Source organism: Carcharodon carcharias, chromosome 18 (assembly GCF_017639515.1).
Source record: "Carcharodon carcharias isolate sCarCar2 chromosome 18, sCarCar2.pri, whole genome shotgun sequence".
Lineage (NCBI taxonomy): Eukaryota > Metazoa > Chordata > Chondrichthyes > Lamniformes > Lamnidae > Carcharodon > Carcharodon carcharias.
In genome coordinates, this window is record NC_054484.1 from 30,507,856 (window position 1) to 30,535,769 (window position 27,914).

The window sequence follows — 27,914 nt, forward strand, 5'->3', positions numbered from 1 at the left end:
ACTGTCTCCACTGGCAAGAAGATTGGCAATCAGGGGGCATAGATTTAAGATATTTGAGCAAAAAACAAGTGGGGAGATGAGGAGAGTTATTTTAAATAGCAAATTGTTGTGATCTAGAATGGCCTGACAGGTTGGTGGAAGCAGATTCAATAGTAGCTTTCGAAAGGGAATTGGATATAGGCTTGAAAAGGAAAAATCTGCTGGGCCACTGGGGGAAGAGCAGGGCAGTGGGAGTCAGTAAATCACTCTTTCAAAGTACCAGCAGAGGCATGATGGGCAAAATGGACTCTGCTGCATGATTCTAATATTCTAAATGAAGCTCAGACACAGATCTGCCATGATTTCGTTAACTGGTGAGGAATAGGCCTGAGGGACTGAGTTGTTTACTTCTGTTCTTAGGCATCACAATCAATCCTACTATTGCCCTTAGTGAATGTCAGTACAAGCCCTTTCCAGTATGGAATAACGATACGTATCGGGACAGGAATTCTTAGTCCAGGGGCCTTGAGGCCAGGTACAGAATCATGATTCTGCAGTTCAAGTAAAAGCCATTCTAGCCAGGAACAAGTTAATAAATTAACACATCGTGAGCAGCTTTCTTGCAGATCACAAGGTATGGGTGTTTCTTAGGAAAATTCAACATGAGATATTATTGTTTCTCGAAAAGCAATAGTTCAGACTGCGCTGGAGCAGGGCGTAAACTGTTAGAATTTTTCCGCCGTCTTCAGAGCAAAATTTTTTTGTGCCCTAACTTTCTGGAAGTGGAAGCTAATAACTGCTTGGGGAGGGCACAAGGCATCTTAATGAACAGCAGGATTAACAGTCTATCTTCTTAACCAACATGATTTATGGGTTGAGAAATAAACAGAGGAGCAACTGAGAAGGAAGGTGAATTACAGTGGAAGACTTAAGTCAAATCAGATGCAGAAAGATAAATTGAGGAAAGATTGGGTTAGGAGTGAGAGAAAAAAAAACAGACAGCAAGGAAAAGAAAGAAAAAAAAAACAAATTTAAATTTAAATCCCTAAAAACAATTAACTACCTGAAGGAATGAGGTTCCTTTTCTGGGCCAGAAATAACTAATAATTATCATTTGTTAAAAGAACTATGGAACATGTTCTCAGGATAAGGGGTCGGCCAGCTAGGATTGAGATAAGGAGAAACTCCTTCATCCAAAGGGTTGTGATTCTTTGGAATTCTCTACCCCAGAAAGCTGAGGATGCTCAGTCATTGAGTATATTCAAAGTTGAGATCAATGGATTGTTGGTGACTAAGTGAATCAAGAAATATGGAGATGGGGCAGGTAAGTGGAATTGATATATATAAAGTTCAGCTGTGGCCTTACTAAATGATGGAGCATGATTGAGATGCATATGGCTTACTCCTGCTCCTATTTCTTAGGTTCTTTTGACAGAACTGGAAGAAGTTAGAGATGTAACAGTTTTTATGCAAGTACAGGGGCAGGGAAAGGGGTGTTGGGAGAAGGAGTGGAGTGAAGAAAAATGAGAAAGTCTGTGACAGGGTAGAAAGTTATTAAAGTGCAAATTATGAAGGAGATTATGGTGAAAGCCTAAATGGGACAAGTAAAATTAACTATAGATAGGTCTAGCAGAGCAGAAAATTGCCATAGTAGAATATTTACCAGCACCTGTCCTTGCATGGGAAGGTGCTGCAGGAAGGGCAGAGCAGTTTCAGAGTGTTGACATAATTGACCAGGGTGTCACGGGGGAAATTGGTTTATTCAAAATACCGAAAGAGACTCTACAGTTGCATGATGATTCTGCAAGATAATTTCATAAAGCCTTGTTTTGTCTTCAGCATTAGTCATTAGAAAGACCCAAGGCTGTGATCAAACAAATTAAATACGTCATATACCTCACCTTAATCTGAAAGCAAAATATCCACATTCTGCACTTATTTATCAAAGACTAACAGCAGCTTGGGCCAGACCCAATTTATATCTTCATATAATTACAGAATTTTGCAACACAGAAGGAAGCCATTTACCCATCATTCAGTACTGGCTGTTTAAAAAAGCTATCCATTTCATACCATTGTTCTGCCCTTAATTTTTTTAAAAAAATGAAACCAATGAATATTTTTGAAAGTGAGTATTGAATATGCTTCCATCATTGTTTGGGTAAGGCATTCAATGTCCTAACAACCTTTTGAGTAAAAAGTAATCTCCATTTGTTTAAGTCTTAAATTTGCTTCTTAAAATTACGCTGTCAATAATGACTCACTGATCAGTGGTTATAGTTTTTCTTTGTTTACAAACCAAAACTCTTACTAATTTTGATCATTTCTATCAGATCTTAAAAGATCACCCACATTGAATTACCATGAAACACAGTATTACCCCAATATCAATTAATATGCATCAAAATATTGTATACCTACTTTTGATGTAAGCAAATATAACCAGAGTGCTGATAACGATTTTGCCTCCTTTCATTGAGAACCTGGATTCTCGAGGATCCAAGGACTTATTGGCTACAAATGCAAAAAGATTTTAAAAAGTAACTTATCTGTAACCGAATAGCTTGCATCTCATTGTGTAATTAATTACTTTAAAGTGTGGTGACTACCATTATGTTGACAAACACAGTCTCTAACAAGATTCCACAAACAGCAATGAGATATATCCACTTAATCCAATTTTCTTGATGGTGGTTTTTTCTTTATATAGTGGTGGTCAACTTCAGGCTGAATACTGGAAAACTACTTACTCTTCTTTGACTAATGTCACAGGGTCTTTAGTGTTCATCTGAACCACAAGGACAAGGAAAGTCATTGTAAGGTGGTGAAAAAGAAAGGTCACCTTTAGTCGCTTATAGCACACAGAATATGCAAGAGCTTCACTAGAGATTGAAAATCCATGTCAATGGTGGTATTGCCCTTAATTTCTTACATCCTATGCAGAATTCCCACCCAGCGCTATGTCTGCCCATTAGAGGTCCATCTGGTTATTGCATGATGGAAAGTAATCTCTTAAAGTTAGATGAAACCTTTCCTTCTCCTGCCACTCTATTTAAAGGTATACAGATTGGTTTCAGAAGGGATGGCAGAGAAATCAGATTTGCTACTAGCCGCGCAGTTATTGCATATACCGATGCAAAAGCCAAATTTTTAAGACCAATATTTTAGGCAAAAGTTTAAGGGTTGACTTTTACATAAATAATATTTTTGAGAGGTTAATATGCATGCTTGATTTGGGCCCATTCAGCATGAAACAAAGGCCAAAACAAAATCTTGAGTGAAATTCAAAAAATAGCCTGTTAGCTTCTATACTTCCCTTGCCTGTATATGTTGCCTGACTCCTTCCTCGCACAAGAACAAAAAACATCCAGTATACAATTGCACTGCCAACTGGATATGTCAAAAAGCATGGATCATGGTTAGGAGTTTAGAGACTCTCAAATTCAGAAGGAGCGCCATCAAGCTGGCTCAGAAAGTTCAGACCACCTTGGAGCTGAACAACTCCTCCTTCAAACAGAAAGGGATTGCCTGGGAGTAATGGGTTCACCCCCGCCTCATCTCCAAAATCATCAATAAGGAGCAGGAGATAATAGAGGAACGGCTGCTTGGTGGGAAAGAATGGCCGAGCGGTGGGAACCTGGAGCACAAGCACAGGTAAGAGGGAAAGAACAAAACCATCGACAAAGCCCTGCGCAGCTAGTTCTGGATGGCCAGCAAGGAGAAAAGCTTAATTTCCTGACCAGTGGTAATGGGCAAAGCCAAGGCCCTCTCCATGGAAATAGGGATCAAGATTAAACCCATCAGCGGGTGATTGTGCCAGTGGAAGAACTGCAACAACATTTCCTACAAGCGTGAGGCAAAGGATAGGAGTGAATTCAGGATAATGAGCGGTAAACATTTCCTTCAGTTTTAGATTTTATTTCCTCGCTATAAAAACCCATCTCCAACTCACATGAAACAATCTATTTAGTTAGTACCTGTACTGTTGGCCTGCCCTTCTTAAAGCCATGTTGGTTAACCTTTACATAAGGTACATGAAAAATTATGAACTTTTAAGTCAGGATTGACTTTTACATGAGATCGACTTTTGCACGGGCATATACGATATATCTATAGGTTCAGGCAGAGCAACCAAGCAATGTCAGAGGAGTCACATTAGATTTGAAACGTTAACTCCGTTTCTCTTTCCACAGGTGTTGCCAGAGCTGCTGAGTTGTTCCAGCACTCCCTGTTTTCATCTCAGGAGAGAACTTCATTCACAGATTTAACAGGAAGCTGTTAAAGAACTTTAACCTCTGAAACAAAGATACTTGTAGCCAAACTGCATGCATTATCAAAGACTATCAAGGCTATCTTAGATTCTTCTTTGCTACCACAGGGTATATCCACATTATAAACTAATTTGCTGTGCATAGATATATCAAGCAGATGATTGATGTGCCATTCCCTGTATAAAACGCATAGTAGCGCTTCTACCCAGATGCTCTGGATTTAACACCAGCAAAGGAGATTCTGCACATCAGTTGAAGAACAGGTGGGAGCCCTGCTTTGCTTCTGTGGGGGAGGCCTGACAAAACAGCATTGAGCACTTCATGGGGCCTGGGGACAGGAATCCCACCCATCAAGCACTGCCAGTCAGAAGCTGGCAGGTCCATTGGGAGATGCTGCTGGTAATGCTCCAAGGACATTACCAGGGATCGTCATCAAAGCCCTGAACACAGATGAGTGAGAGCGGGTTGGTAGTCGTGGGGAGGGGTGAAGCATGGGGGTTGGAGGGCGTCAGAGGCAAGGATGGCTTTTAGCAGCCCCCCTCTTCTCGAAGCTGGATCCCTTGATTGGGCACTGGGTGCCAGACAATGCTGGCACACTGGTAGGCCACTGGCAAACCTGACAAGATTTGAAGGGTGACCTTTGGGAGGCGGGAAGAACCTGTGCCTCCCATTTAATTCCTGAGCCACCATTAAATTCCAGGAGTCTTGGTAGACTGACATGTGGCCTCTCCCATGATTAAGTGGGCCCAGCCACCATGTTTCCTGTTGCGACAGACTGGATTAAATTTCATCCCATGTATCGAAATGGTTTCTGCTGTGCTTGCACCTTTTGCTTATTGGTTAACTATAATGTATTAAAGAAAGGCAGTGAATGTTGCAAGTTGCAGCATTATCAGTGATGGGGCTGTCATAGAAGTGGCAATAGGTGGTAAACCTACCATTTCCAACCCTATTACAGCAAAACATGGACTGTCTACCAGCACCACATTAAGATCCTTGAGAGATTCCAGCAGCGGTGCTTGCATTGAATCCTGGGAGGAGTCTGGACTAATGCGAGCATCCTCATGAAGCTGCATCTACCAGCATTGAAGCCCTGCTCCTGTTGAACCAACTCCGATGGACAGGCCATTGCGTTCAGAGGCCCGCAAACCGCCTCCCTCGGCAGGTTCTCTCCATTGGCCAACGCTCAAAGAGTAGCCAGAGGAAAAGGTGTAAGGATACGCTCAAGGTTGCCCTAAAGCACGGAGGCATTAACACCACTGACCAGGAGGAGAATGCTGCCGATTGCTTGGTATGGCACCACCTGGTCCATCAAGGTGCAAGCCACTTCGAGGCTCAGCGATTTGACAGCGAGGTGGAATGGCAGCGGCAGAGGAAGGAGAAGGAATCCAATCCGGGGCTCGATTTCCACTCCCCTGCGCAACAATATACCCCAAACTGTGGGAGAACATGTGGATCCAGAATTGGGCTCCTAAGTCACCTGAAATCTCACCAAGCCTGGCGGACATCATCCTCAATTCTGAGCGACCGCTGATGATGATGATCAGTGATCGGGCTATTATAGAAGTGGCAATAGATAGTAAACCTACCATTTCCGTTATAAACCCATGAAGGTGTCAGACCAGAGAAACTTGGATCAGCTTCCTGTAGCAACAGTTTGGAAACTGGAAAAGATTTTAAAAAGGACCTTCAGTTATATTAAAAAAAACCAGCAATTATAGCCTTTGTCCCTTAATGTAGCTTATGAACCATACAATATTCTCAGACCAAATAGTAGCATAGATTGTCTTCTATTTGTATATTTTCAGGCAATCTAAGGTTTGGGGATTTGTGAATCAGTTGTTCTTTCAGGTCCTGCATTACTGGTGACTCCTATAAGTGGTCCTCATATTCTTTATGAACCAGGGTGAATTTTTCAATGTGCAAAATCTAGTTAGGCAATAGCATGACCTATCAGCTACTGAGGCCAGAATTTTCCAGCCCCTCCTGTTGGCGGGGTCTTCTGGTCCAGCCAAAGTCAATGGACGTTTGAATGGCTCGCCGAACCTGCCGTGGCGGGGGCTGGAAAATCCCGGTGTGAGAATTTGCATACGCTGCCGTGTGCAGACTGAAAACGTTCCACTAAAACAAGGCATATTTTCAAATGAGCAACCAGTTTATTTTACATAAAATAAATGAATGAGCAATGAACAGTTTCCTATGCAAAGATATATCAGTTATGAAAAATCATCAGTATGCAACTTCATTATGTCTCTACATAGCCTCAATTTTAAAGGCAGCATTGAAATCTTTTAAAAATGCAATAAACTGCTATTGATGTCTGATCCAACTTAGCCCAGTTATTGCTGAAATCTCCATCCATGCCTTTGTCATATCCAGACTCAATTATTCCAATACTTCCCTGACTAGTTTCCCATCCTCTATCCTCCATGAACCTCAGCTCATCCCTACACTCTGCTGCTCATATCCAATCACCTACTAGGTTTGCGCCCTCATTCGTCTCCCAATATCTCCAATTTAAAATTCTCATCGCCATAGCAAAAGCATTCATAGCTTTAATCCCCCAACTGCTCCCCTGATTCTCTGTAACCCCTCCAGAATAGCATACCCTCTCTTCGAACTCCCTATTCCTTTGGGGTGAATTTTAACTTGCAGGGGCATATGGGTTTGGGAGAGGGTGGGGGTTAAAAGTGTGGAAATTGACAGCATTTGGAAATGCAACTGAAACTCACCAGGGTGCACTGAAGAACTCCCCTTTGAGAAGGGTAGGTTGTCACTTTTAGTATGTTAATCACTCAATTAGAGTGATGTTGCAATGGCTTTTGGAATTTGGCTGTGGGTACAGAGGTTTCCCAGGTTTCTTGGAACTCACCAGTGAAAGCAAGGTGAGAACACAGTGGCAACTGAGGGCGTGACAGCAATAGACACCAATTAGTACTGAAACCTCACAACTGGTTTCTTACTGTCTGAATTTTATTCACCATACTAATGCCGTGAGGCAATTTCACAACTTAAGATGCTACATTCACAACTTTGGAGGTTTGTGTATCTGATCTCCACTTTGAAGCTGTGATCCATCAGATCAGCGTGGTGCCACTCGTGCTGTTTTACTTTGGACGTCAGATGGGGACCGAGATGACCAGCAGCATCAACAGCACCAGCTGCAGCAGGGAGAGAACCAGCAGGAGTAACAACAACTTGCGCCTCACTACTCCAAAGGGGAGAGGGATGAGCAGCGCAGAGAGAGACAGCTTGCAGGAAGCCATACCAACCAAGCAGGGTAAATTTCCTTGACATGTTGGAACACCAGCACCTCAGGAGATTCAAGGTCATGCATCAAGTGGTGGCAGACATTTGCAACCTGCTGGAACAAAACGTGCTGCCAAGTGGATCTGCTGGCCATGCTTTACTAGTGGCTGTCAAAGTCACTACTGCCCTGAACTTCTTCCCCTCTGTTCCTTCAGGGCTCTGCTAGAGACACTTGTAGAGTCTCTCAGTTGACCACCTACAAATGTAAAAGATATGCAACTAACGGTTTGTTTGCTAGGGTAGGCAATTGTGTCAAATTTGCCACAGATGATGCCAGCCAGTTTGAGCAGGTACTCGGGTTTGCAGTTCTAGCTGGCTATCCACAGGTTCTAGTACAGATACAATAAGTGGGACAAATCCAATTTGACCAATTACCACCCATTATTCTATTCTCAATCATACAAACATACAAAATAGGAGCAGAAGTAGGCAATTTGGCCCCTCGAGCCTGAGCCGCCATTCATTAAGATTATGGATGATATGTTTGTGTTTTGAATTCCACATTCCCACCTACCCCCAATAACCTCTGATTCCCTTGCCTAACAAAAATCTATCTACCTTCGCCTTAAAAATATTCAATGACCCCGTCTCCACTGCCTTCTGAGGCAGAGAGTTCCAAAGTCACACAATCCTCTGAAAGAAACAATTTCTCCTCATCTCTGTCTTGAAAGGGCGATCCTTAATTTTAAAACAAAGCCCCCTAGTTCTGGTCTCACCCCCCACAAGAAGAAACATTCTTTTGACGTCCACCTTGTCAATTCTGTTCAAGATCTTATATACTTCAATTAAATCACCCCTCACTCTTCTAAACTCCAGTGGAAACAAGCCCAGCCTGTCCAACCTACCTTCATAAGACAACCTACTCATTCCAGGTATCAACCTAGTAAATCCCCTCTGAACCGCCTCCAACACATTTACACCTTTCCTTAAATAAGGAGACCAAAAATACACTCAATACTCGAGATGTGGCCTCACCAATGCTCTGTATAACTGAAGCATAACATCCTTACATTTATGTTAAATTCCTCTCATAATAAAAGATAGCATTCCATTAGCCTTAACTACTTGCTGTACCTGCATACGAACTTATTGTGACTAATGCACTAGAACACCCAGATCCCTCTGCACTTCGGCATTCTGAAGCCGTTCTCCATTTAAGTAAGTCTCTGCTTTTTATACTTCCTGCCAAAATGACAATTTCACATTTTCCCACATTATACTCCATCTGCCATATTTCTGTCCACTCACTCAACCTATCCCATATTCGTCTGCAACCTCATGTCCTCTTCACAACATACTTTCCTGCCTATTTTAGTGTCATCTGCAAATTAAAGCTAGCATGCCTCCACTCCCCTCATCTAAATCATTGATATAATTTGTAAAAAGTAATGAGAGGTGTTGTTGATAAAGCTAACAAACAGCACCTACTCACAAATAACATGCTCACCATGCTCAGCTGAGTTCAGCCAGGACCACTTGGCTCCAGATTTCAGCACAGACTTGCACCAAACATGGATAAAGGAGCTGAGTTTCAGAGTTATGATCGACTGCCATGAAATGAAGGCAGTATTTGACTGAATGTGGCATCACTCATGTAAAACTGAAGCCAATGGGAATTGGGGGAAAACAGGGAAAAATCTCACTGGCTGGAGTTATAGCACAAATGAAGATGATTGTGGCTGTCGGCAGCTAATCAACAAGACACAAATCAGGAGTGTGATGGAATACTCTCCACTTGCCCAGATGAGTGCAGTTCCAACAACACTCAAGAAACTCAATGCCATTCAAGGCAAAGCAGTCTGCTTGATTGGCACCCCATCCACCACCTCAAAAATTCACTGTCTCCAGTACTGGAGCATTGTGGCTGCAGTATGTACCATCTACAAGATGCACTACAGTAAAGCAACAAGGCTCTTTTGACAGCACATTCCAAACTTGTGACATCTATCACTTAGAAAGACAAGGGCAAACAGGTGTATGAGGACACTACCTGCAAGTTCCCCTCCAAGTCACACACCATCTGACTTGGAACTGTAACACCAGGCCTTCATTGTCACTGGGTCAAAATCCTGGAACTCCCTATCGAACAGCACTGTCGATGTACCTATCACCATATGTACTTCAGCAGGTCAAGAAGGTGGCTCACTGCCATCTTCTCTAGGGCAATCAGGGATGGATCATAACAACTGGCTTTGCCAATGATAGTCACACCCCATGAACAAATAAAAAAAATCTAATGTGGGACTTCACAACTGTGCACATGTGCAAATTAAGATCACTCTGGAATATTCATCAACTGCAAGGGCTTCCACTCCATCAATGTGCAGTTGGTGTGTAATCAAAAGACATATTTATGTAGGTGTGTGCACAATTCCCAGGCAGCTGCCATGATGTTTTTGCCCCTCCTCAGTCCACCTTCCTTGATCCCTTTGCACATTGAAACAGACTTACCGACTGGCTGCTGGAGACAAGGGATACTCACTTTAAAACATGACTGCCAACACCAGTGAGCAACTCAACCATTGAGGCCAAGGTGCTTTACAATGGAAAGCCATATGACAATCCAATGTGTCACTGAACAAGCCATTGGCATCCTGAAGATGTGTTTCTGGAGAGTGGGCGGATTTGGAGATGCCTTTCAATATGCACCATCTAGAATCTCCAGAATGGTCATGGTGTGCTGTACTCTGCGCAACATTGCACAGCAGATATGTTTGGACCTAAGGAGGAACAAAGTCCAGAGCTTAGATCCTCTTCAGACCATTCTGAGGAGGAAGAAGCAGAGTGTGCACAGCACCAGCGGGCCCACATTGCTGCCAGGATGCCCTCAGTATTGCAATGTTCACAAGTTCAACACTTCCCCCACCAAACTGCACCCCGCCCTTCCCACCCACACTTTCCTCAATACCTGCAAACAACTAAGTATGCCTTTCACAGTTCATCATTGCTCAGCATCAATTCTTGTCTTACCATTTGTCATGAGTGAAAAGACCACTTGCCAGGCAGCAACCAAAAATGGGCAATATAGGAAAGTCATGGGAGCAAATGATATTTACATGGTTCAAATACTAAATAGAAGCTCAACATTCTAACATTGTGAAACAACCCATGTGCATATCCTTGTGGAATTACAAATCTTTCCTCTTCCTAGCACGTCAATGGGGTGCAGCCCTCGTGTCTTCAGCTGAGGCACAAGTTGCTTAGATTCCTGCTCTGCCATTGCAAAGCTCTTGTCTAATGTCCACTGGGTTTCAGAGTCCTTCTCCACCTCCTCCTGTGTGAGGCAGACTTTGCCATGGCTACATGAAGCAACATGTGGGTAACTGGCTTGGGAGAACGGCGTTGTTGGGGGGGACGGGATGCTGGTGGTGCAACAGGTGAGAAGTGGAATCACTTTGAACCTATTCCCCACTTCCTTGTTTTCTTCCATCATCACTCCCATGGCCCACACACTCTCCCCTCTAGCAACGAGCTGGCTAGCTTTGTCATCTGTACTCCTGTGAGTAGGACTGTACTCCTGTGAGTAGGAAAAGGACAGTTAAACAGATAGATGGAGAACACTTGTTAAGCCTGACTGTGAAGGAGGGACATACATTTCATAAAGGTGAGGGTGGGTGTCAGTGGTGGATGGACAGGTGGCAGTGTGAGGAAGTACATCGACAGAGAAGGATGGGCGCACCAGCAAAGTAAGTTGGTATGAGGAGTGATGAGCTGAAGTAGATTTGAGAAGGCAGAGCAAGAGGTTTGGAGTGACAGTCACATCGAGATGTAAGTGAATGTGCTAGTGTACGCATCTCTCCTGCTCTCCTTAGGCCATTAAACCACTTTCAGCATTGAATCAAGTGGCGTGGCACCACATTCCTGTTGCTGACCTCCTCTGCTACCTCCAGCCATACCTTCTTGGTGTCAATGACAGGCTTCTTCCATTAGCAGGAAATGATATCTCCCTGCAGGCCCTCACAGTCCCCAGCATCACATCCAGGGAGGTACCACTAAAGTGAGGTGCAGACTCGGAATTTGCACTCCATTCTGTCACTTTCTTGTGTTCTGTTTATATCTCTAGAATCCATCAAATTTGATGCTTGCAATACCCCTTCAAATACTGGAGTTGAAATCTACTCATGTGAGCCAGCATCACACTTGATCAAGCTAATTGTTTGGGAAACCAGGAAATAATATATTAACACACTGGCTGGGTTTAAAAGCACTGACAGTCAGGCTGTGCTTGATTGTGTGTTTTCACTACCCCTCGCTCCCATTGCGCCGTGAAGTTAAAATGTAGCCCTTTAATCCTGGCCTCTTGTGCCCTCTCAGAATTATGGTGGAACATGAAGCCCTACAGAAATTCATCCTCAAGGTCTTTTAATTTGTTCCGTGTACCAGATTGCGACATCAAAAATAAAAATGGTCCCCTATTTAGAAAATGTTAAGTGTTTGAAAGGGGCACACATATCTTAGTTCAGGGGATGAAAACATCAAAATAATTGTGCACTGCTTTCATTATGATGACGTCAAATGTTGCAATACTGTATTTTAATGTGATTTACTGTGTTTGTACGCAAATGATAAAAGAAATTTGTCAAATTCTTTTTCTTGAAGACACCATTCCTTTAAGGATATCACTAAGACGCTGCACGTTTATTTCCTGCTGGTTGAAAAAAATTTGGTATGTATCCACTGGAACCTCCTATCAAAACGAACCCCTTGATGCCATGGAATTTGAAAAATTCTGCCCGTTGTGTTTTGCTGGCTGATGTATCCAAGTTATCAGTGGTTTCACTCTCTGAATTAACGATGACCAGGAGAAACTAGATCAAGAGTCTTGTTTAATTCATTTCAATTTGAGAAGTCTTCACTGCGGAGGATATAAATAATATCCCAGAAGTGTGAATCAGGAGGTGAAAGGGAGGGAGGAACTTAAACAATTACAATCACCAGGGAGAGGTTAATGAGAAAATTATTAGAATTAAAAGCTGACAGGTCCCCAGGTACTGACAGACTTCACTTTGGGGTCTTAAAAGAAGTGGCTGTGGAAATAGTAGGTGCATTGGTTTTAATTTTTCCAAAATTCTATAGATTCTGAGAAGGTCCTAATCAGATTGGAAAATAGCAAATGTGACTCCTCTATTCAAGAAAACAAGAAACTGCAGCTTAACACCTGTCGTAAGAAAAATGCTGGAATCTGTTGTTAAGGAGGTTATGATGGGACACTTAGAAAATTTCAATCCAATCAGGCAGAGTCAGCATGATTTTGTCAAAGGGAAATCATTTTTGACTAATTTACTGGAGTTCTTTGAGAAAGTAACAAGCAATGTAGATAAAGGGGATAAGTTGTACTTAGATTTCCAAAAGGCATTTGATAAGATGCCACATCAAAGGTACACAAAATAAGAGCTCATGGTGTAGAGGGTAATATATTAGCATGGATAGAGGATTGGTTAGCTAACAGGAAAGAGAGAGGGGCATAAATGTTTATCTTAGGGTTGGCAAGATATGATGAGTAGAGTGCCACAAGGATCAATGAGGGGGCCTCAACTATTTACAATTTATACCACAGAATCTTTACAGTGCGGGAGGCAGCCATTCAGCCCATCGAGTATGCACTGGCTCACTGAAAGAACATTTCACCTAGTCCCACTCCCCTGTCTTATCCCCTGAAACTTTGCACATTCTTTCTTTTCAGATAATAATCCAATTACCTCTTGAATACCTCGATTGAACCTGCTTCCACCACACTCTCAGGACATTAGTTCCAGACTCCAACCACCCTCTGGATGAAAAAATATTTCCTCACATCACTTTTATTCATGTTGCCAATTATTTTGAATCTTTGCCCTCTGGTTCTTGATGCTCTCAAGTGGAAACAGTTTCTCCTTGTTCATACCCCTCAGCATCTTGAATACCTCAATCAAGTCTCCTCTCAGCCTTGTGTCTCCAAGGAAAACAGTCCCAAACGCTCCAATCTATCCTCATAACTACAGTTCTTTATCCCTGGAATCTTGTGAATCTCCTCTGTACTCTCTCCAATGGCTTCACATCCTTACTTAAATATGGCACACAGAACTAGATGCAGTACTCCAGATGAGGCCTAACTACTGTCTAATATAGGTTCAACATGACCTCCTTACTCTTGTACACAATGCCCCTATTAATAAAGCCTAAGATACTATATGCTTCATTAACTGCTCTCTCACATGCCCTACCATCTTCAATGACTTATGTACACATACACTGAGGTCCCTCTATTCCTGCACCTCCTTTAGAGTTTCTCCCTTTATTTTAAACTGTCTTTCCATATTCTTCCTGCCAAAATGAATCACCTCACACTCCCCTGCATTGAACTTCATCTGCCACTTGATTGCCCAACCCACCAACATATCTATGTCCTCTGAAGTTCAAGATTATCCTCATCATAGTTGACAACATTGCCAATCTTCGTATCATCTGCAAATTTTGAAATAATGCCCTGAACCCCACAGTCTAGGTTATTATTATATATCAGGAAAAGTAAGGGTCCCAACGCTGATCCTGGGGAACTCCACTACAAACCTTCCTCCAATCTGAAAATCAGCCATTTATCACAACACCTTGTTTCCTGTCACTAAGCTAATTTCTTATCCAAGTGTTTACTTTCCATTTTATTCCATGAGCTAGAATTTTGCTCACAAGTCTGTTGTGTGGCATTGTATCAAATACCTTCTGAAAATCCATATACACCACATCAACAGCATTGCCCTTATCAACCTTCCCTGTCACCTTCTCAAAAAACTCCAGCAAGTTAGTTAAATGTGATTAACCCTTAACTAATCCATGCTGGCTTTCCTTAATTATCCTGCACTTGTCTAAGTGACTACTGATTTTGTCCTGAACTATAGTTTGCAGAAATTTCCCGACCACAGAGGTTAAACTGACTGGTCTGTAGCTGCTGGCTTTATCCTTGCACCAGTTTTTGAACAAGGGTGTAATATTCATAATTCTCCAGTCCTCTGGCACCACCCCTGTATCTAAGGAAGACTAGAGGATTATCACTAGTACCTCTGCAATTTCCACTCTCACTTCCCTCAGTACCCTTGGATGCATCTCATGCAGTCCTGGGACTTTATCTATTTTAAGTAAGAATATCCTTCCTAACACCTCATCCTTCTTAACTGTAAATTCTTCTAGTGTACTAGTTACTGCCTCTCTCACCTTGGCCTGCGTAGTATCATCTTCCTTTGTAAAGACAGATGCAAAGTACTCACTTAATACCTCTGATATTTCTCCAGCCTCCACATGCAAGTCCCCTATTTTATCCCTAATCGGCCCTACTCTTTCTTTTACCACCCTTTTATTATTTATATGCTTATAGAAGACCTTGGGATTCACTTTTATGTTAGCTGCCTGTCTCTTTTCATGCTCTCTCCTTGCTTTTCTTATTAGTTTCTTCACTTCCTCTCTGGTCCTTCTATTTTCAACCTGATTCTTAATTATGTTTTCTGCCTGACATCTGTTGTATGCACACTTCTTCCTTTTCATCTTCACCTCTATCTCTCTCGTCATCCAGGGTGCTTTAGATTTATTTGTCCTACCTTTCCCCTTAAAGGGAATATACCTTGACCTTGCCTGCAATACTTTTGACCCCTCTGAAACATCCTCTCTCTCCAGTACTGTAATGGAACCTTTAATCAATGCTGCCACTACCTTCCACCTTTTCTTCCTTTCCTGCCTTTCCTACACACCTTGTGCCCAGAAGTATTTAATGCCCAGAATGCCGTTCTTTGAGGTCTCTGTTATAGCAATAATATCATAATTCCATTTGTCAACCTGTGTCTATAGTCCCCAAACTTATTAACTACGCTCCATGCATTTACATACACACACATTAATCCTGATTTAGGCTTTTTTACTTTTCCCTTTACTCTGACCTCCTCTAATGATTTACTATTGCCTATATCAATGACTTGGATGGACAGACTGAATATATGGTTGCTAAATTTGCAGATGGCACAAAGATAGGCAGGAAAGCAAGTTGTAAGGAGCCTGCAAAGGGACATAGATTGGTTAGGTGAGTGAGCAAAAATTTGGCAGATGGAGTATAATGTAGGAAAATGCAAACTTGTCCACTTTGGCAGGAAAAACATAAAGGCAGTATATTGAATTCAGCTATACAGGGCATTGGTGAGACCGGATCTCGAATGCTTTGTGCAGTTTTGGTCTCCTTATTTAAGGAAGGATGTAAATGCGTTAGAGGCGGTTCAGAGGAGATTTGCTAGATTGATATCTGGAATGAGCAGGATGCCTAATGAGGATAGATTGGACAGGCTGGGCTTGTTCCAACTGGAGTTTAGAAGAGCGAGGGGTGACCTGATTGAAGTATATAAGATCCTGAACGGTCTTGACAAGGTGGACATGGAAAGGATGCTTCCTCTTGTGAGTGACTCCAGAATTAGGGGGCACTGTTTAAAATTAGGGGTCGCCCTTATAGGGACAGAGATGAGGAATATTTTTTTCTCTGGGGGTTGTGTGACTTTGGAACTCTGCCTCAGAAGGCAGTGAAAGCGGAGTCACTGAAAAATTTTAAGGCAGAGGTAGATAGATTCTTGCTAGGCAAGGGAATCAAAGGTTATTGGGGGTGGACCAAAATGTAGAACTCGAAACACAAACAGATCAGCCATGATCTCATTGAATGGTGGAGCAGACTTGAGGGGCCGAATGGCCTACTTCTGCTCCTATTTCGTATGTTCATGTGTTCGTAAATGGAGAAAGATTGCAGAACTCTGAGGTAAAGGGGGATTTGGATGTCCTGGCACATGAACCACAAAAAGTTAGTATGTTTAGGTACAGGAAGTGATCAGGGAGGCAAATGGAATGTTGTTTATTGCAAGAGGAATGGAATCTAAAATAGAGATGCTTTGCTACAATTGTACAGGATATTGTTGAGACAAAATCTGGAATACTGTGTACAGTTTTGGTCTCCTTATGGAAGAAAAGATATAAATGCATTAGAAGCAGTTCAGAGAAGGTTCGCTCAACTGATACCTGGGATGGGGGGTTACCTTATGAGGAAAGGTTGGTCAGGCTGGGTCTGTTTCCATTGGAGTTCAGAAGAATAAGAGGTGATCTTATTAAAACACATAAGATCCTGAGGGGACTTTACAGGGTGGATCTTGAAAGGGTTTTTACCCTTGTAGGAGAGACTAGAAAGAGGGGACACGGTTTAAAAATACGGGTCTCCCATTTGAGACGGAGGTGAGGAGAAATTTTCTCTCTGATGGTCATGAGCCTTTGGAACACTCTTCCCCAGAAAGCAGTGGAGGCAGGGTTATTGAATGCTTTTAAGGCAGAGGTGGTTAGATTCTTGATTAACAAGGGAATCAAAGGTTACCAGGGGTAGGTGGGAATGTGGAGTTGAAGCCTGATTCAGATCAGTCGTGATCTTATTGAATGGCGAAGCAGGCTCCAGGGACCAATTGGCCTGTTCCTGCCCTTAATTCACATGTTCCTATGTAAATAAAAGCTGGCATAAACTCAACAATATATAATAAATAAAATCATTGAACAAATAGATTGGGTGAATTTCCTTACTATTTTCAGTGCCATTAGCAGTATTGAAACAATGTGGGAAATTATTTTAGCAAGGTAAGAGTGTTTATCGGGTTCACCATCCACAAAGAGATGAGAATTCACATGGTACATTCTAGTAACTAGTGTATAGAGTATAGGTTCTCTGATATAATTGCTTGGTCATGCTATTATACATCTAAAATATTGGGCAGAAAAGGATCATATAATACATGAAGTCAGTTCATGGGAATAACCAACAATATTGAACTTGAAAAAATACCTCACTTAAAAACCCAAACATGTGACAGGTAGTATTTGTAGAGTTGAAATCAAATTGGCATTGCCATACACAACTTTTTATACTATAAATATTGCACCTTACAGAATCTTAAGATTGAAGATCATCTATATATAGCCTTTATACACTAACTGAATTGGGCTGATCTGATTTGTAAAAGTTATTTAGAACAGTGCTTTAACTAAAAGCTTATTCTAGATCTATTACGATGAAGGATAAGCTTTTCAGTGTTGACAGATAATGTTAGTATTTCATTTTCTATTCTTTCCACAGAAACAGTAAGAGCAGGATAATTAATTACACTTCATAATTTTTCATGTGTTAACCAATAGCATGTTTCTGTTAACAATCGGACCTTAAAAAATATTAATAGACATACATCTATAGTCAATTTTCACCATAATATGAAATCTAATGTTTTTATACTATGTAAGCTCTTGGTAATTATTACAAGAATTATCCTAACTTCCATTACACATATTTATGGGCAATGTGACTGTATATTCAACCACAACTGGTCAAATTCCTGGAACTCCCTTCCTAACAGCACTGTGATGTACCTACACAATATGGACCACAGTGGTTCAAAAAGGTGGCTCACCATCACCTTTTCAAGGGCAGTTAGGGATGGGAAATAAATGCTGGCCTAGCCAGCAATGTTCACAGCCTATGAAATAATTTTTAAAATCATTACAGTAGTGATCACACTTAATGTTACCTGTATCCAATTGTCATGAAGGTTTGCTTTAAGTCAAATATTGATTTTAATCCACTGGCTGTAAACCTGAATTGAACTTTTAAAAACAGATTTTTTAAAACACAGACTAAAAGTAACTTGAAATCGCAGCCCATGATGGCTTCTGCAATTTGCAATACTAAACATTGCACATTCCAGTCCAATTGGAATGGAGACAGCCTGTCTGAAAAACCCACCAAAGAAAATGGCCTTTTGGGGAATGTGAAGGACTCACAGCTCCTGCCCCAATAACAAGGCATTAAGGCAATCATCTGAGGTATTCCACTGTCAGAGATGGACCATTAAGACCAATCATTTGGACAATAGGACCATGGCTAAGATAGCTTTCCAGAAATGAGCTCTTTAGTTACCCATGGAACACACAATTACCTTGTTTGGAATCCCGTGGCAGTTAGAGAACAAAGGTCACATGACAAACCAACCCGTTGTATTATTTAAGCTCATGTTTTCTCAGCAGAACTGGGGGACAAGCATCTGAGAAGCTGAGAAAAAAGACTCAAGAAGGGGTCCATCTTGCCTCACTCTCTCTCCAACTCACCTGGCAAGTTTCAAACCCTGTTTGCTGACCATGACCATCAGGGACACTACTGCTGCACACAGAAACTTCTTAGAAGAAATTCCCCCAAGCACTTGTCATGGCAGTGAACCATAGCCCGAATTACTTATGGACATATTGAACTTGTAAATAAGATGTGTTTTTTTTAAAAAGAGGACATACAAGCAAAAGCTGGCTGAGACTGTAAAGTAACTACTTGCTGGAAAATTCCTATGTGGATTATGCTTGAACAATCTGTCCAGAGAACAGAAAAGGTGTCAAGGCCTACTTCAGACAGAGACACTTCAAAGGAAAATATGCAATGCAAAAACTGAACTGTTTTCTCCTGTGGTTGCGGAGATAATGAAGGCCATTTACCATCACTGGTGAGATATATCCCAGACTGTGGACATGATGCGAGTTGAAAAGAAAGCAGAGCTGGGCTCTGATATCCTTTCCAGAGATACACAAGAAAAGGGGTTAAAAAGCCAACTGCAACCTTAGTTCTGGGTGCTAGTTTTGGTGTTCCAGGCCTGGTGTGCAAGGGTGTGCTGTGAAGGTCACAGCTGAAGAACATCAACTAGGCAAGCCTGCGCTTGCAGGTAAAAATGTCCCCTCTCTCTGAGTCCTGGAAGCAAGTTGCAAGTCAGCAAAGCCAGAGTCAAAAAGGAAACAGGACAGCTCCTTTCAACTAATCTCCAAACCAACTGCTCAACTGCCCAAAGTCAGCTCTACTGGAATCATCCAATTTAATGGCTACAATGTGTCATCATCTACTCCTCACGGACCAGCCAAAGACTGATTCGTATATCTTTTTAATGTTTATTTCTGGATTCACTTCCCATTTCTAATCTGCGTGTACGTCATTACAATTTTCTTCTCATGCTTTAGTAACTAATAAACTCACTCTTTCTTTAACTCAAGAAAGCCTGGTTAAATTGGCTCCTTTTAAAACATAAATACATTTTGCCTGGGAAAAGGCATTCATGAGGGAAGGGATCCTTTTCAAATTAACATTGGTGCTAACAACTGAGGGGGTTGAATAAAGAAGGGGTGCCATTTCATCCCTCCTCATCAGGGAGCATAACAATTTTGAGTACCTCATCTGTATCATAACAAATTGGGGGAATCTCACATGGGGACTGGTTGTAACAAATTGGGGGCTCGGTGCTGGAATTGTTCCCACAGACGAAACGAAAGAATTAGTGTGGGGAAAGTAAATTGTTCCTATGGAACCAATTTTTACAAATTCTTGAGTCTGTACTACTAAATTATAGAAATGTCCACATTTGACGCCAGTGCCTTTCTAGGAGAATTAGGGGAAGTCACTTTTGAGGATGTAAAAGTTCTGTCCCTCAAACAGTTAAAAGACTTAGCGAGGCACTTGGGATTAGAATTTCGCCTGAAAGCAAGAAAATCCAAAATCTTAAAAGGGGTGGCCAACAGTCTGCAGTGGAAATTGAGGACGATGGAACAGATAGAGTAGTGGCAGAGAGATTAAAATTGGAGCAGCAGAAAATAGAATTTCAGGAAAGAGAAAAGAAAAGGGACAGAGAAAAGAGAGAAAGAGGAAAGGTGGGAAAGGGCATGGAGAGAGCAGAGAGAATTTTAGGACAGAGAAATGGAAAGGGAGTTTAAGCTAAAGCTGCACAAGCTGAGGGGCAGGAATCTTATTATGTCCCTTGAAGACACCACTAGTTCAGACTTAAGGGCTGAGGCAATCTACTTTAATCCCTAAGTTTGATGAAGCAGAGGTAGAAGCCTTCTTTATCTCTTTTGAGCAGTTAGTACAGCAGTTGAAGTGACCAGTCCAACACTGGTCCTTATTACTGCAAAGTAAACTTTTGGGGAAAGCTCATGAGGTTTACTCCCTCTTGCCTGAGGAAAGCGTCACTGACTATGAGGCAGCACAAGGGGCTATTTTAAATGTGTACCAGTTAGTGCCGGAGGTGCACTGTCAGAAATTCCGTACACTCAGCAAACAGCCTGACCAGACGTACCTGGAGTTTGAAAAGCTTAAGGAACTTGCTTTTGACCAGTGGGTGCGAGCACTTAAAACAGAAGCTACTTACAAAAACCTCAGTGAAATATTTCTCCCTGAGGAGTTTATAAACTCCATCCCTTCTCAATAAGGACACACCTAGAGAAACAGAGGGTAACAGGGGCCAGGCAGGCAGCCACACTGGCTGATGATAATGAGCTGTTCCACAAAGCCTTGTTCCAGAAGAGACCCTCCCTTAGTCACCCCCAACCAACTGGAAAGGATAGAGGTGGAGAGAGTGATAGGAAACTGAGCGCCCATGGGAGAGGGGGAAATGCTGGGGGGACCTTATCAGGAGAGAAAGGGTGGTGCTGAGATGAAAAGTAAGGCCAAGAAGCCTTCCGAAAGGTAGGGCACATCTGACCCAACTGCTGGATGTTATGGGAAATACCAGTGGGATTTATTGGTGCACATACCCCCTGTGCAGAGAATGGGAGTCAATCAGAGTGCATAGCAGACCAGGCTATGGCTCTGACTGCACCTGCGAATCCCTGTAGATGTGCTCCTGAGAGTCCAGATGAGGTTAAACAAATCCCTGAGAGTTACAAGGATTTCATATCCAAAGTTAGGGTGGCCACATTTCCCCAGGGTGAGGCTAGTAAGCCTGTAAAATAGTTAGTGATACTGAGGGATACAGGGGCCAGTCAAACTCTACTGCTGGGAAAAGGCATGACCTTCTCACCAGAGAGTGCAGTAACTGTTAAGATATTGGTAAAGGGGATTGAAGAAGGTACATGCCCATCCCCTTATACTGGGTGCATCGGGAGTGTGACCTTGTGTCAGGACAAGTGACTGTGAGAGCCGTCCCCAGTTTGCCTGTGGACAGGATTGACCTGCTCCTTGGCAATGACCTGGTGGGATCAAAGGTAATAGCATCCCCAGTGGCCTCAGAGAATCCCATTGAGGCCAGGGAGACAGAACAGCTGCAGGAGAAAGTGTCTGGCATTTTCCCTGATGGTTTGGTAATGCAGTCTGTGGAGGCTGAAGTGGCACTGCAGACAGAAGACCCTCTGGTCTGGTTAAAGAAACCTTTACTTTGGGATTGCAGAAGACCCTAAGGAGGTAATAATCCTTGGTAGCGCCCCTGCAAGCTGACTCACTGTTAAAAACTGACAGACTCACAATGACTGCACACACTGAAGCTGAGGCAGAAGCAGTCCCTGAATGCCACTAAATTAAAAATAAGATACTGATGAGGAAATGGAGACCCCCCCCACAGACCTCCAAATTAGGAATGGACAGTGATCCACCAGATGGTGGTGCCACCAAGGTGCCATAGGCAAATATGCTGGCTAGACCAAGATCCAGCATCAGCCAGCATTTCTACTGGCCACACCTCCACAGGGATGTAGTAAGGTTTTGCAGAACCTTCCACATGCCAGGTTGTGGGAAAACCCCAATCTGCAATAAGACCTGCACATGTGATTCTCGTGCTGGCTTTTGGGGAACCATTCAGCAAAACAAAAGGGGGCTACCAGTATCTCCTTACCATCATGGACTTGGCTACCCACTTCCCAGAGGCTGTTCCCCTGAGAACCATATCTGCCAAAACAGTGGTGAGGGAATTGACCTAATTCTTTACCAAGTCTGGGCTGCCCACCGAGATCCAGATGGATTAGGGCTCAAATTTCATGTCCAAAATATTCCAGGAACTCATGGGTAACCTGGGTGTGACCCATCTGAGGTTTTCAGCGTATCACCCGTAGTTACAGGGGCCACTATAATGGTACCACCTGACCCTAAAACAATGATCAGGGCATACTGCCATGAGTACCCCCCTGCCTGGGATAAAGGGCGAGGTTTGCTTCAGTTCTCTATCAGGGAGTCACCCAAAGAGTTCACCAGTTTTGTTCCTTTTGAATTGGTTTATGGGCACCAAGGGCGAGGGCCTCTGAAACTAATCAAGGAGTGGTTTTTGGAACAGAAGGAGGAAGTGTCCATGTTACACTATGGCCAAGATTTCCCGGTTGGTGAGTGGGGGGGGCGGGGCCTGCTCGCCGATGTGTAAAATGACACGGGATGACATTGGGTGGAATTTCCAATGTCACCCCGCCCCATTTCAATTTTCAGGTCAGTGGGTGCTCAGCCGAATCAGCTGTGTGCCAGCCAATCTGTCAATGGCCAATTGACGCCATTGACAAAGTAATTAACATGATTAGTGGACCTGCCCGTCCAACCTTCAGGTTGGCGAGCACGCCAGGAGCCCTGGCGGGCATTGGAAAAATAATGAAAACTCATCCACAGGTGGGATAAGGTTTCATGTAGGCTTTAAAAAATTTAATAGAAGTGTAACTAAAAGTGATGGACATGTCCCAACTTATGTGACAGTGTCACATGAGGGGACATGTCAGGGAATTTTTTTTTTCTCTGTTTTTAACATTTTTTAATGTGGAGCCGATCTCCCTGAGGCAGCTCTCTCACACGCATGCGCAAAAGAGCGCACTCTCAGCTCAGGGAACCCCCCCCCCCGGCCTGCACAGGGAGCGTATTGCGCTTCCTTACGGATGTCACGCTGGGCGGGCCTTAATTGACCCACCCACGTAAAATGGCAGTGCGCCTCCAATCGGGGGCGCCCATTGGAGACGTGCCTCTAAGCGCTTGCTCCTGAACTTCCCCTCCAACGGGGGGAAAATTCTGCTCTATGTAACAGTGTTCCGGGAGCAACTCAAAAGAGCCTGTGATGTGGCCGAAAACACTTGAAAATCTCTCAGACAGCGATGAACAAACATGCCAGGGCCCCAACATTTCAGCCAGGAGACTGTATGTTAGTGCTCCTATCAATACCAAGTGAAGCCTTAAAAGCCTGGTTCAGTGGCCCGTACAAAGTAGCAAAGAAGCTCGGGGAAGTAAACTATCTACTTGAGACCCCAGGTCAGGAGAAAAAGCAAAGGCTCTGTCATGTCAACATGATAAAGCGATATCACAGCCGAGAAGCGGACAAACAGGTAATGGTCTGTCCCATTGCCACTGACCTAGAGGATGAGGGTAGCAGTGGGGATGAAATGGAGGGCGACGCGGGTGAAACCAAAATTGAACCCCCTACTACCCAGCCAACCAACACAGGGATACTAGTGAATTTAGACTCCTTATTCACCCACCTAAGTGCAGAACAGCGAGCAGACTTGATGAAGCTGCATTTGAAAGCTTATGCAGAGACAAATCAGGCTGCACCACACTTACTGCACAGTGTGTGGATGTGGGCAAGGCCCCTCCTACAAGACAACATCCCTATCGCCAAGGCCCAGAAAAGCTGGCCCAGGTTTGGGAGGAGATTAACTACATGCTGGAGCACCAACTAATGGAGCCTTGCAGCAGTAGTTGGAGCTCCCCAGTTGTGCTCATGCCCAAGCCAGACGGGTCCACAAGGCCCTGTACTGACTACCGAAAAATTAATGCAATGACCGGAGCCTGCTCCTACCTGATGCCCCAGCTGAAAGACTGCATGGATAGTGTACGTAAAGCAGCCTACATTACAGAGATAGATTTACTCAAGGAATACTGGCAGGTTCCCTTGACTGCCCGTGCATAGGAAATCTCCACCTTCGTAACTCTGGATGGGTTATGCCAGTGCCGAGCCATGCCATTTGGACACCAAAATGCCCCAGCCACCTTTCAAAGGCTGATAAACCAGGTAGTGGCGGGCTTATCCAATTGCATTGCATGCCTAGACAATCTCCTAGTGTACAACCTGGGAAACTCAGTTACAACAACTGGAAGCCCTCTTCCAGAAAGCACAATCAGCAGATCTAGTAGTCAATCTCACAAAGAGCGAATTCGCTAAGGCTCAAGTGACTTATCTAGGGCAAGTGGTGGGTCAAGGACAAGTACTGCCCAGGGCTGCAAAGGTACAAGCAGTAGCACAGTTCCCCATTCCCACAACAAAACAGGAAACCATGAGGTTCTTGGGGATGCGTGGGTTCTGTTGCAAGATCGCCCCAAACGTCAGTACAGTAGCTGCCCTCCTGACAGATCTACTACAGAACAAAGCAAAGGTAGTATGGGCTGAGAAATTCCAGACAGCTTTCGAAAAGCTGAAAGCCATTCTAATAGGTGAGCCTGTGCTCCAAACTTTAACCAAGCATTTAAAGTAGCCATCGACGTGAGTGATACCGGGGTAGGGACTGTGCTCCACCAGGAAGACGAGTCAGGGATAGAAAGACCAATCGGTACTTCTCCAAAAGAACCAAACAAGCATCAGAAATGATACTCCACAGTAGAGAAGGAAACCCTTGGTTTATTACTGGCTCTCAAACACTTTGAGATATATGTCCAAAATGGATACAGAGAGACCACAGTCTATACAGACCACAACCTGTTAACCTTTGTGGAAAAGTTTAAGTCACAGAATGCCAGGTGATTTCATTGGAGTTTGTTTCTCCAACCGGACCACCTACAAATTACCCACGTTGCCAGGAAATCAAATGTGTTGCAGGCGCCCTGTGCAGAACTTAAAGAGACCCGGTTAGAACTGAAGAACTATTGACCAAGGCTAGGAGAATGAATGTGTGTGTGAGTGTGTTTGTTGTTTTATATTCTCTTCTATTATATTTTATATTTTCTCCTTTTGTAATGAATTGAGAATGAATCTCACTTCATTCGTCATGTGGGGGAAGTGTCATTACAGTGGACCATAGTCCAAATTACTTATGGACATATTGAACTTATAAGTAAGACATGTTTTCTAAAAAATAGGACTGCAAGCAAAAGCTGGCTGAGAGTGTAAAGTAATCACTTGCTGGAAAATTCCTATGCAGATTACACATGACCAACTCGTACAGGGAATGGAATATCGCACCTAAAAAAAGTGTCAAGCCCTACTTCAAACAGAGACACTGCAAAGGGAAAGATGCAATGCAAAAACTGAACTGTAATCTGCTGTGGCTGTGAAGATAATGGAGGCTGATTACCATCTCCTCTGAGTTATATCCCAGACTGTGGACATGATGTGAGTTGAAAAGAAAGCAGATCTGGACGAAAGAGTTGTTTGTTTTTTTCCCCTTCCAGGAATACACAAGAAAAAGGGTTAAAAAGCCAACTGCAACCTTAGTTCTGGGTGCTAGTTTTGGTGTTCCAGGCCTGGTATGCAAGGGTGTGCTGTGAAGGTCACAGCTGAAGATCATCAACTAGGCAAGCCTGCGCTTGCAGGTAAAAATGTCCCCTCTCTCCAATTGCTGGAAGCAAGTCGCAAGTCAGCAAAGCCAGAGTCAAAAAGAATACAGCACAACTCCTTTCAGCCAACCTACAGAACCGAGAATTTCCAAACCAACTGCTCAACTGCCAAAGTCAGTTCTACTGGAATCATCAACTGATTGACTGCAGCTCGGGGGTGGGGGGGTGGTGTGCCAAATGGCCTTCTCTTGCTCCTATTTCCTATGTTCCATATTCTTAGGATTTGGCACTGGAAATTAGAATAGGTGGATAACAAGCAGGAGCTCAAGACTTCAGCATGAATGTGTCTTATATTTCACTATCAACCTCTTTTTAAGTGCAAATGGGGGTAGAAACATGCTAATCACCCACCTCACCTATGTATTGCTCAGAACTGCAAATAGGGAGCATAGTTTCATTCTGATACATATGTTATTCCCACTTCCCCAGTGAGAAAACTGTTGCCAATGGAGCTTTATAATAAGCACATCTTTCATTTGAGCCACATCACATAATCAGTTTCTATCTAGCATCTATGATCTCTTATTTATCTTTGCAGAGAGAAGAATGAATCACAGTTTTGCAGCAAATGTTTTCTCATATCTCAGTTCACACTGTTGATAACACAAACTGAGTTTAAAAGAAAGCTTGAACAAACAGATATGGACAACACTTCATTATATGGAAAAGATAATGAAAGCTTCTGTGATTCACCCTCTGCAGCCCATATGATAATTTACCAAAAAATACTTTACTTTCTTTATCAGCCATCACACACAGGCAACATGACATCAAAGATATCACTGCTGGCTAAGATCAGGAATTCACTGAGGTGGAAAATTAAGGGCCTGAACATGTGACTTATAGTCTGTGGTACACTGAATTGGAAGGAAAAACACTCTGAAATTGGTTGCCTTTAATAATTAAAAATTTCAAGCGGAGTTTTCTTCCTTCAATTGTGGTGAAGTGATTGGGAGACGCTGGGGGTGTGATCACCAAGGGAGATTTGCATTTTCTTCTCCCTTGAAACAATGGGTTGAATTTTACAACGCTTCAGGTGGTGGCAATGGATGTAGGGAGGCTGATAAAATAGCGGGGAGCTGTGTTAGGACAGCTGCCCATTGCTGTCTTGCTGCTGGGAGGTGTTCGGAAGTGGATTGGCTGCCCATTCCATGGAGCCGCCAGCATTTCGCCTAAGGCGGAGAGGCCCCCACCTGCAACAGCCCTGGAGGCCATTGGAGCCACATCCTGAACTGCCTCAGCAGTACCCACCTCTCCCTGTGGCACTGCTGAGGCCTGAGAGCTGCTGGTCCTCTGATTGGATGGCAGGCCAATTAGGAAGTCACCTCCTGTAAAATTACTGAGCCGGTCCCACTGCTGGCAAGTGCAGGCCCAGGCCAGCTTTCTGCTCTGGTGTTGGGGTCTAGAAACCCACAGTAAAATTCAGCCCAATGTGACTGTGGATGCACATGCAACTATCATCTGCCAAGACTCCTGATATTGCCTCTGTTTGTCAACCTCTATTAAGTTCTTAAGAGACCTTTTTTTTTTTGAAGCAGCAATAGCTTCAGAAGAAGATATATTTGTTGATAAGCTGGAATGCAATGGAGTTAGATGGATTTCAGTTTTGATGGTTCTGATAAAGCTTCTGGTATGCCATGAAAGGAAGTATTAAGAAATCTCTCCTGAAAAGAAACTCTGACCATTTCTCCCTGAAAATAAATATTTTAATGTTGAAATGATATACTCTTACCACATACATAGATGACATGGAGATATTTCTGCATTCCAGGAAAACAAGGGTCTCCAAAATAGCGGCTGTTGGCGATAATTTTACAGTTTTGTTTACCATAACAAATTGTAGATACAACTTCTAGGGCAGTGTGTGATAAACATTCTGCAGTACAGGAAAAAAGATAAAAATTAGCAATCACATTAACCACTTGGATTTGGTAGTGTACCAGAATAGCAACCTAGAGGTTATGAGTATAAATTACAACATGCAACCAATAAATTTAGTAATTTATTCACTA

At 43.0% G+C, this 27,914-nt stretch overlaps 1 protein-coding gene across 6 annotated transcripts in view; it reads right to left on the bottom strand.

Annotated features, from left to right (window-relative positions):
- The window catches only part of eva1c (eva-1 homolog C (C. elegans)), a 142,379-nt gene that overhangs the window by 1,734 nt on the left and 112,731 nt on the right, over positions 1-27,914 (bottom strand). For 3 of the 6 annotated variants that reach the window (XM_041211773.1, XM_041211774.1, XM_041211775.1), the window contains 3 exons: positions 27,635-27,778; positions 5,840-5,914; positions 2,401-2,493 (listed from right to left, as the gene is read on the bottom strand). In XM_041211773.1, the coding sequence (XP_041067707.1) occupies positions 2,401-2,493; positions 5,840-5,914; positions 27,635-27,778 (312 nt within the window). The remainder of the gene's footprint in view (positions 1-2,400; positions 2,494-5,839; positions 5,915-27,634; positions 27,779-27,914) is intronic. The other 3 variants (XM_041211777.1, XM_041211776.1, XM_041211778.1) reach the window with 3 other exon arrangements.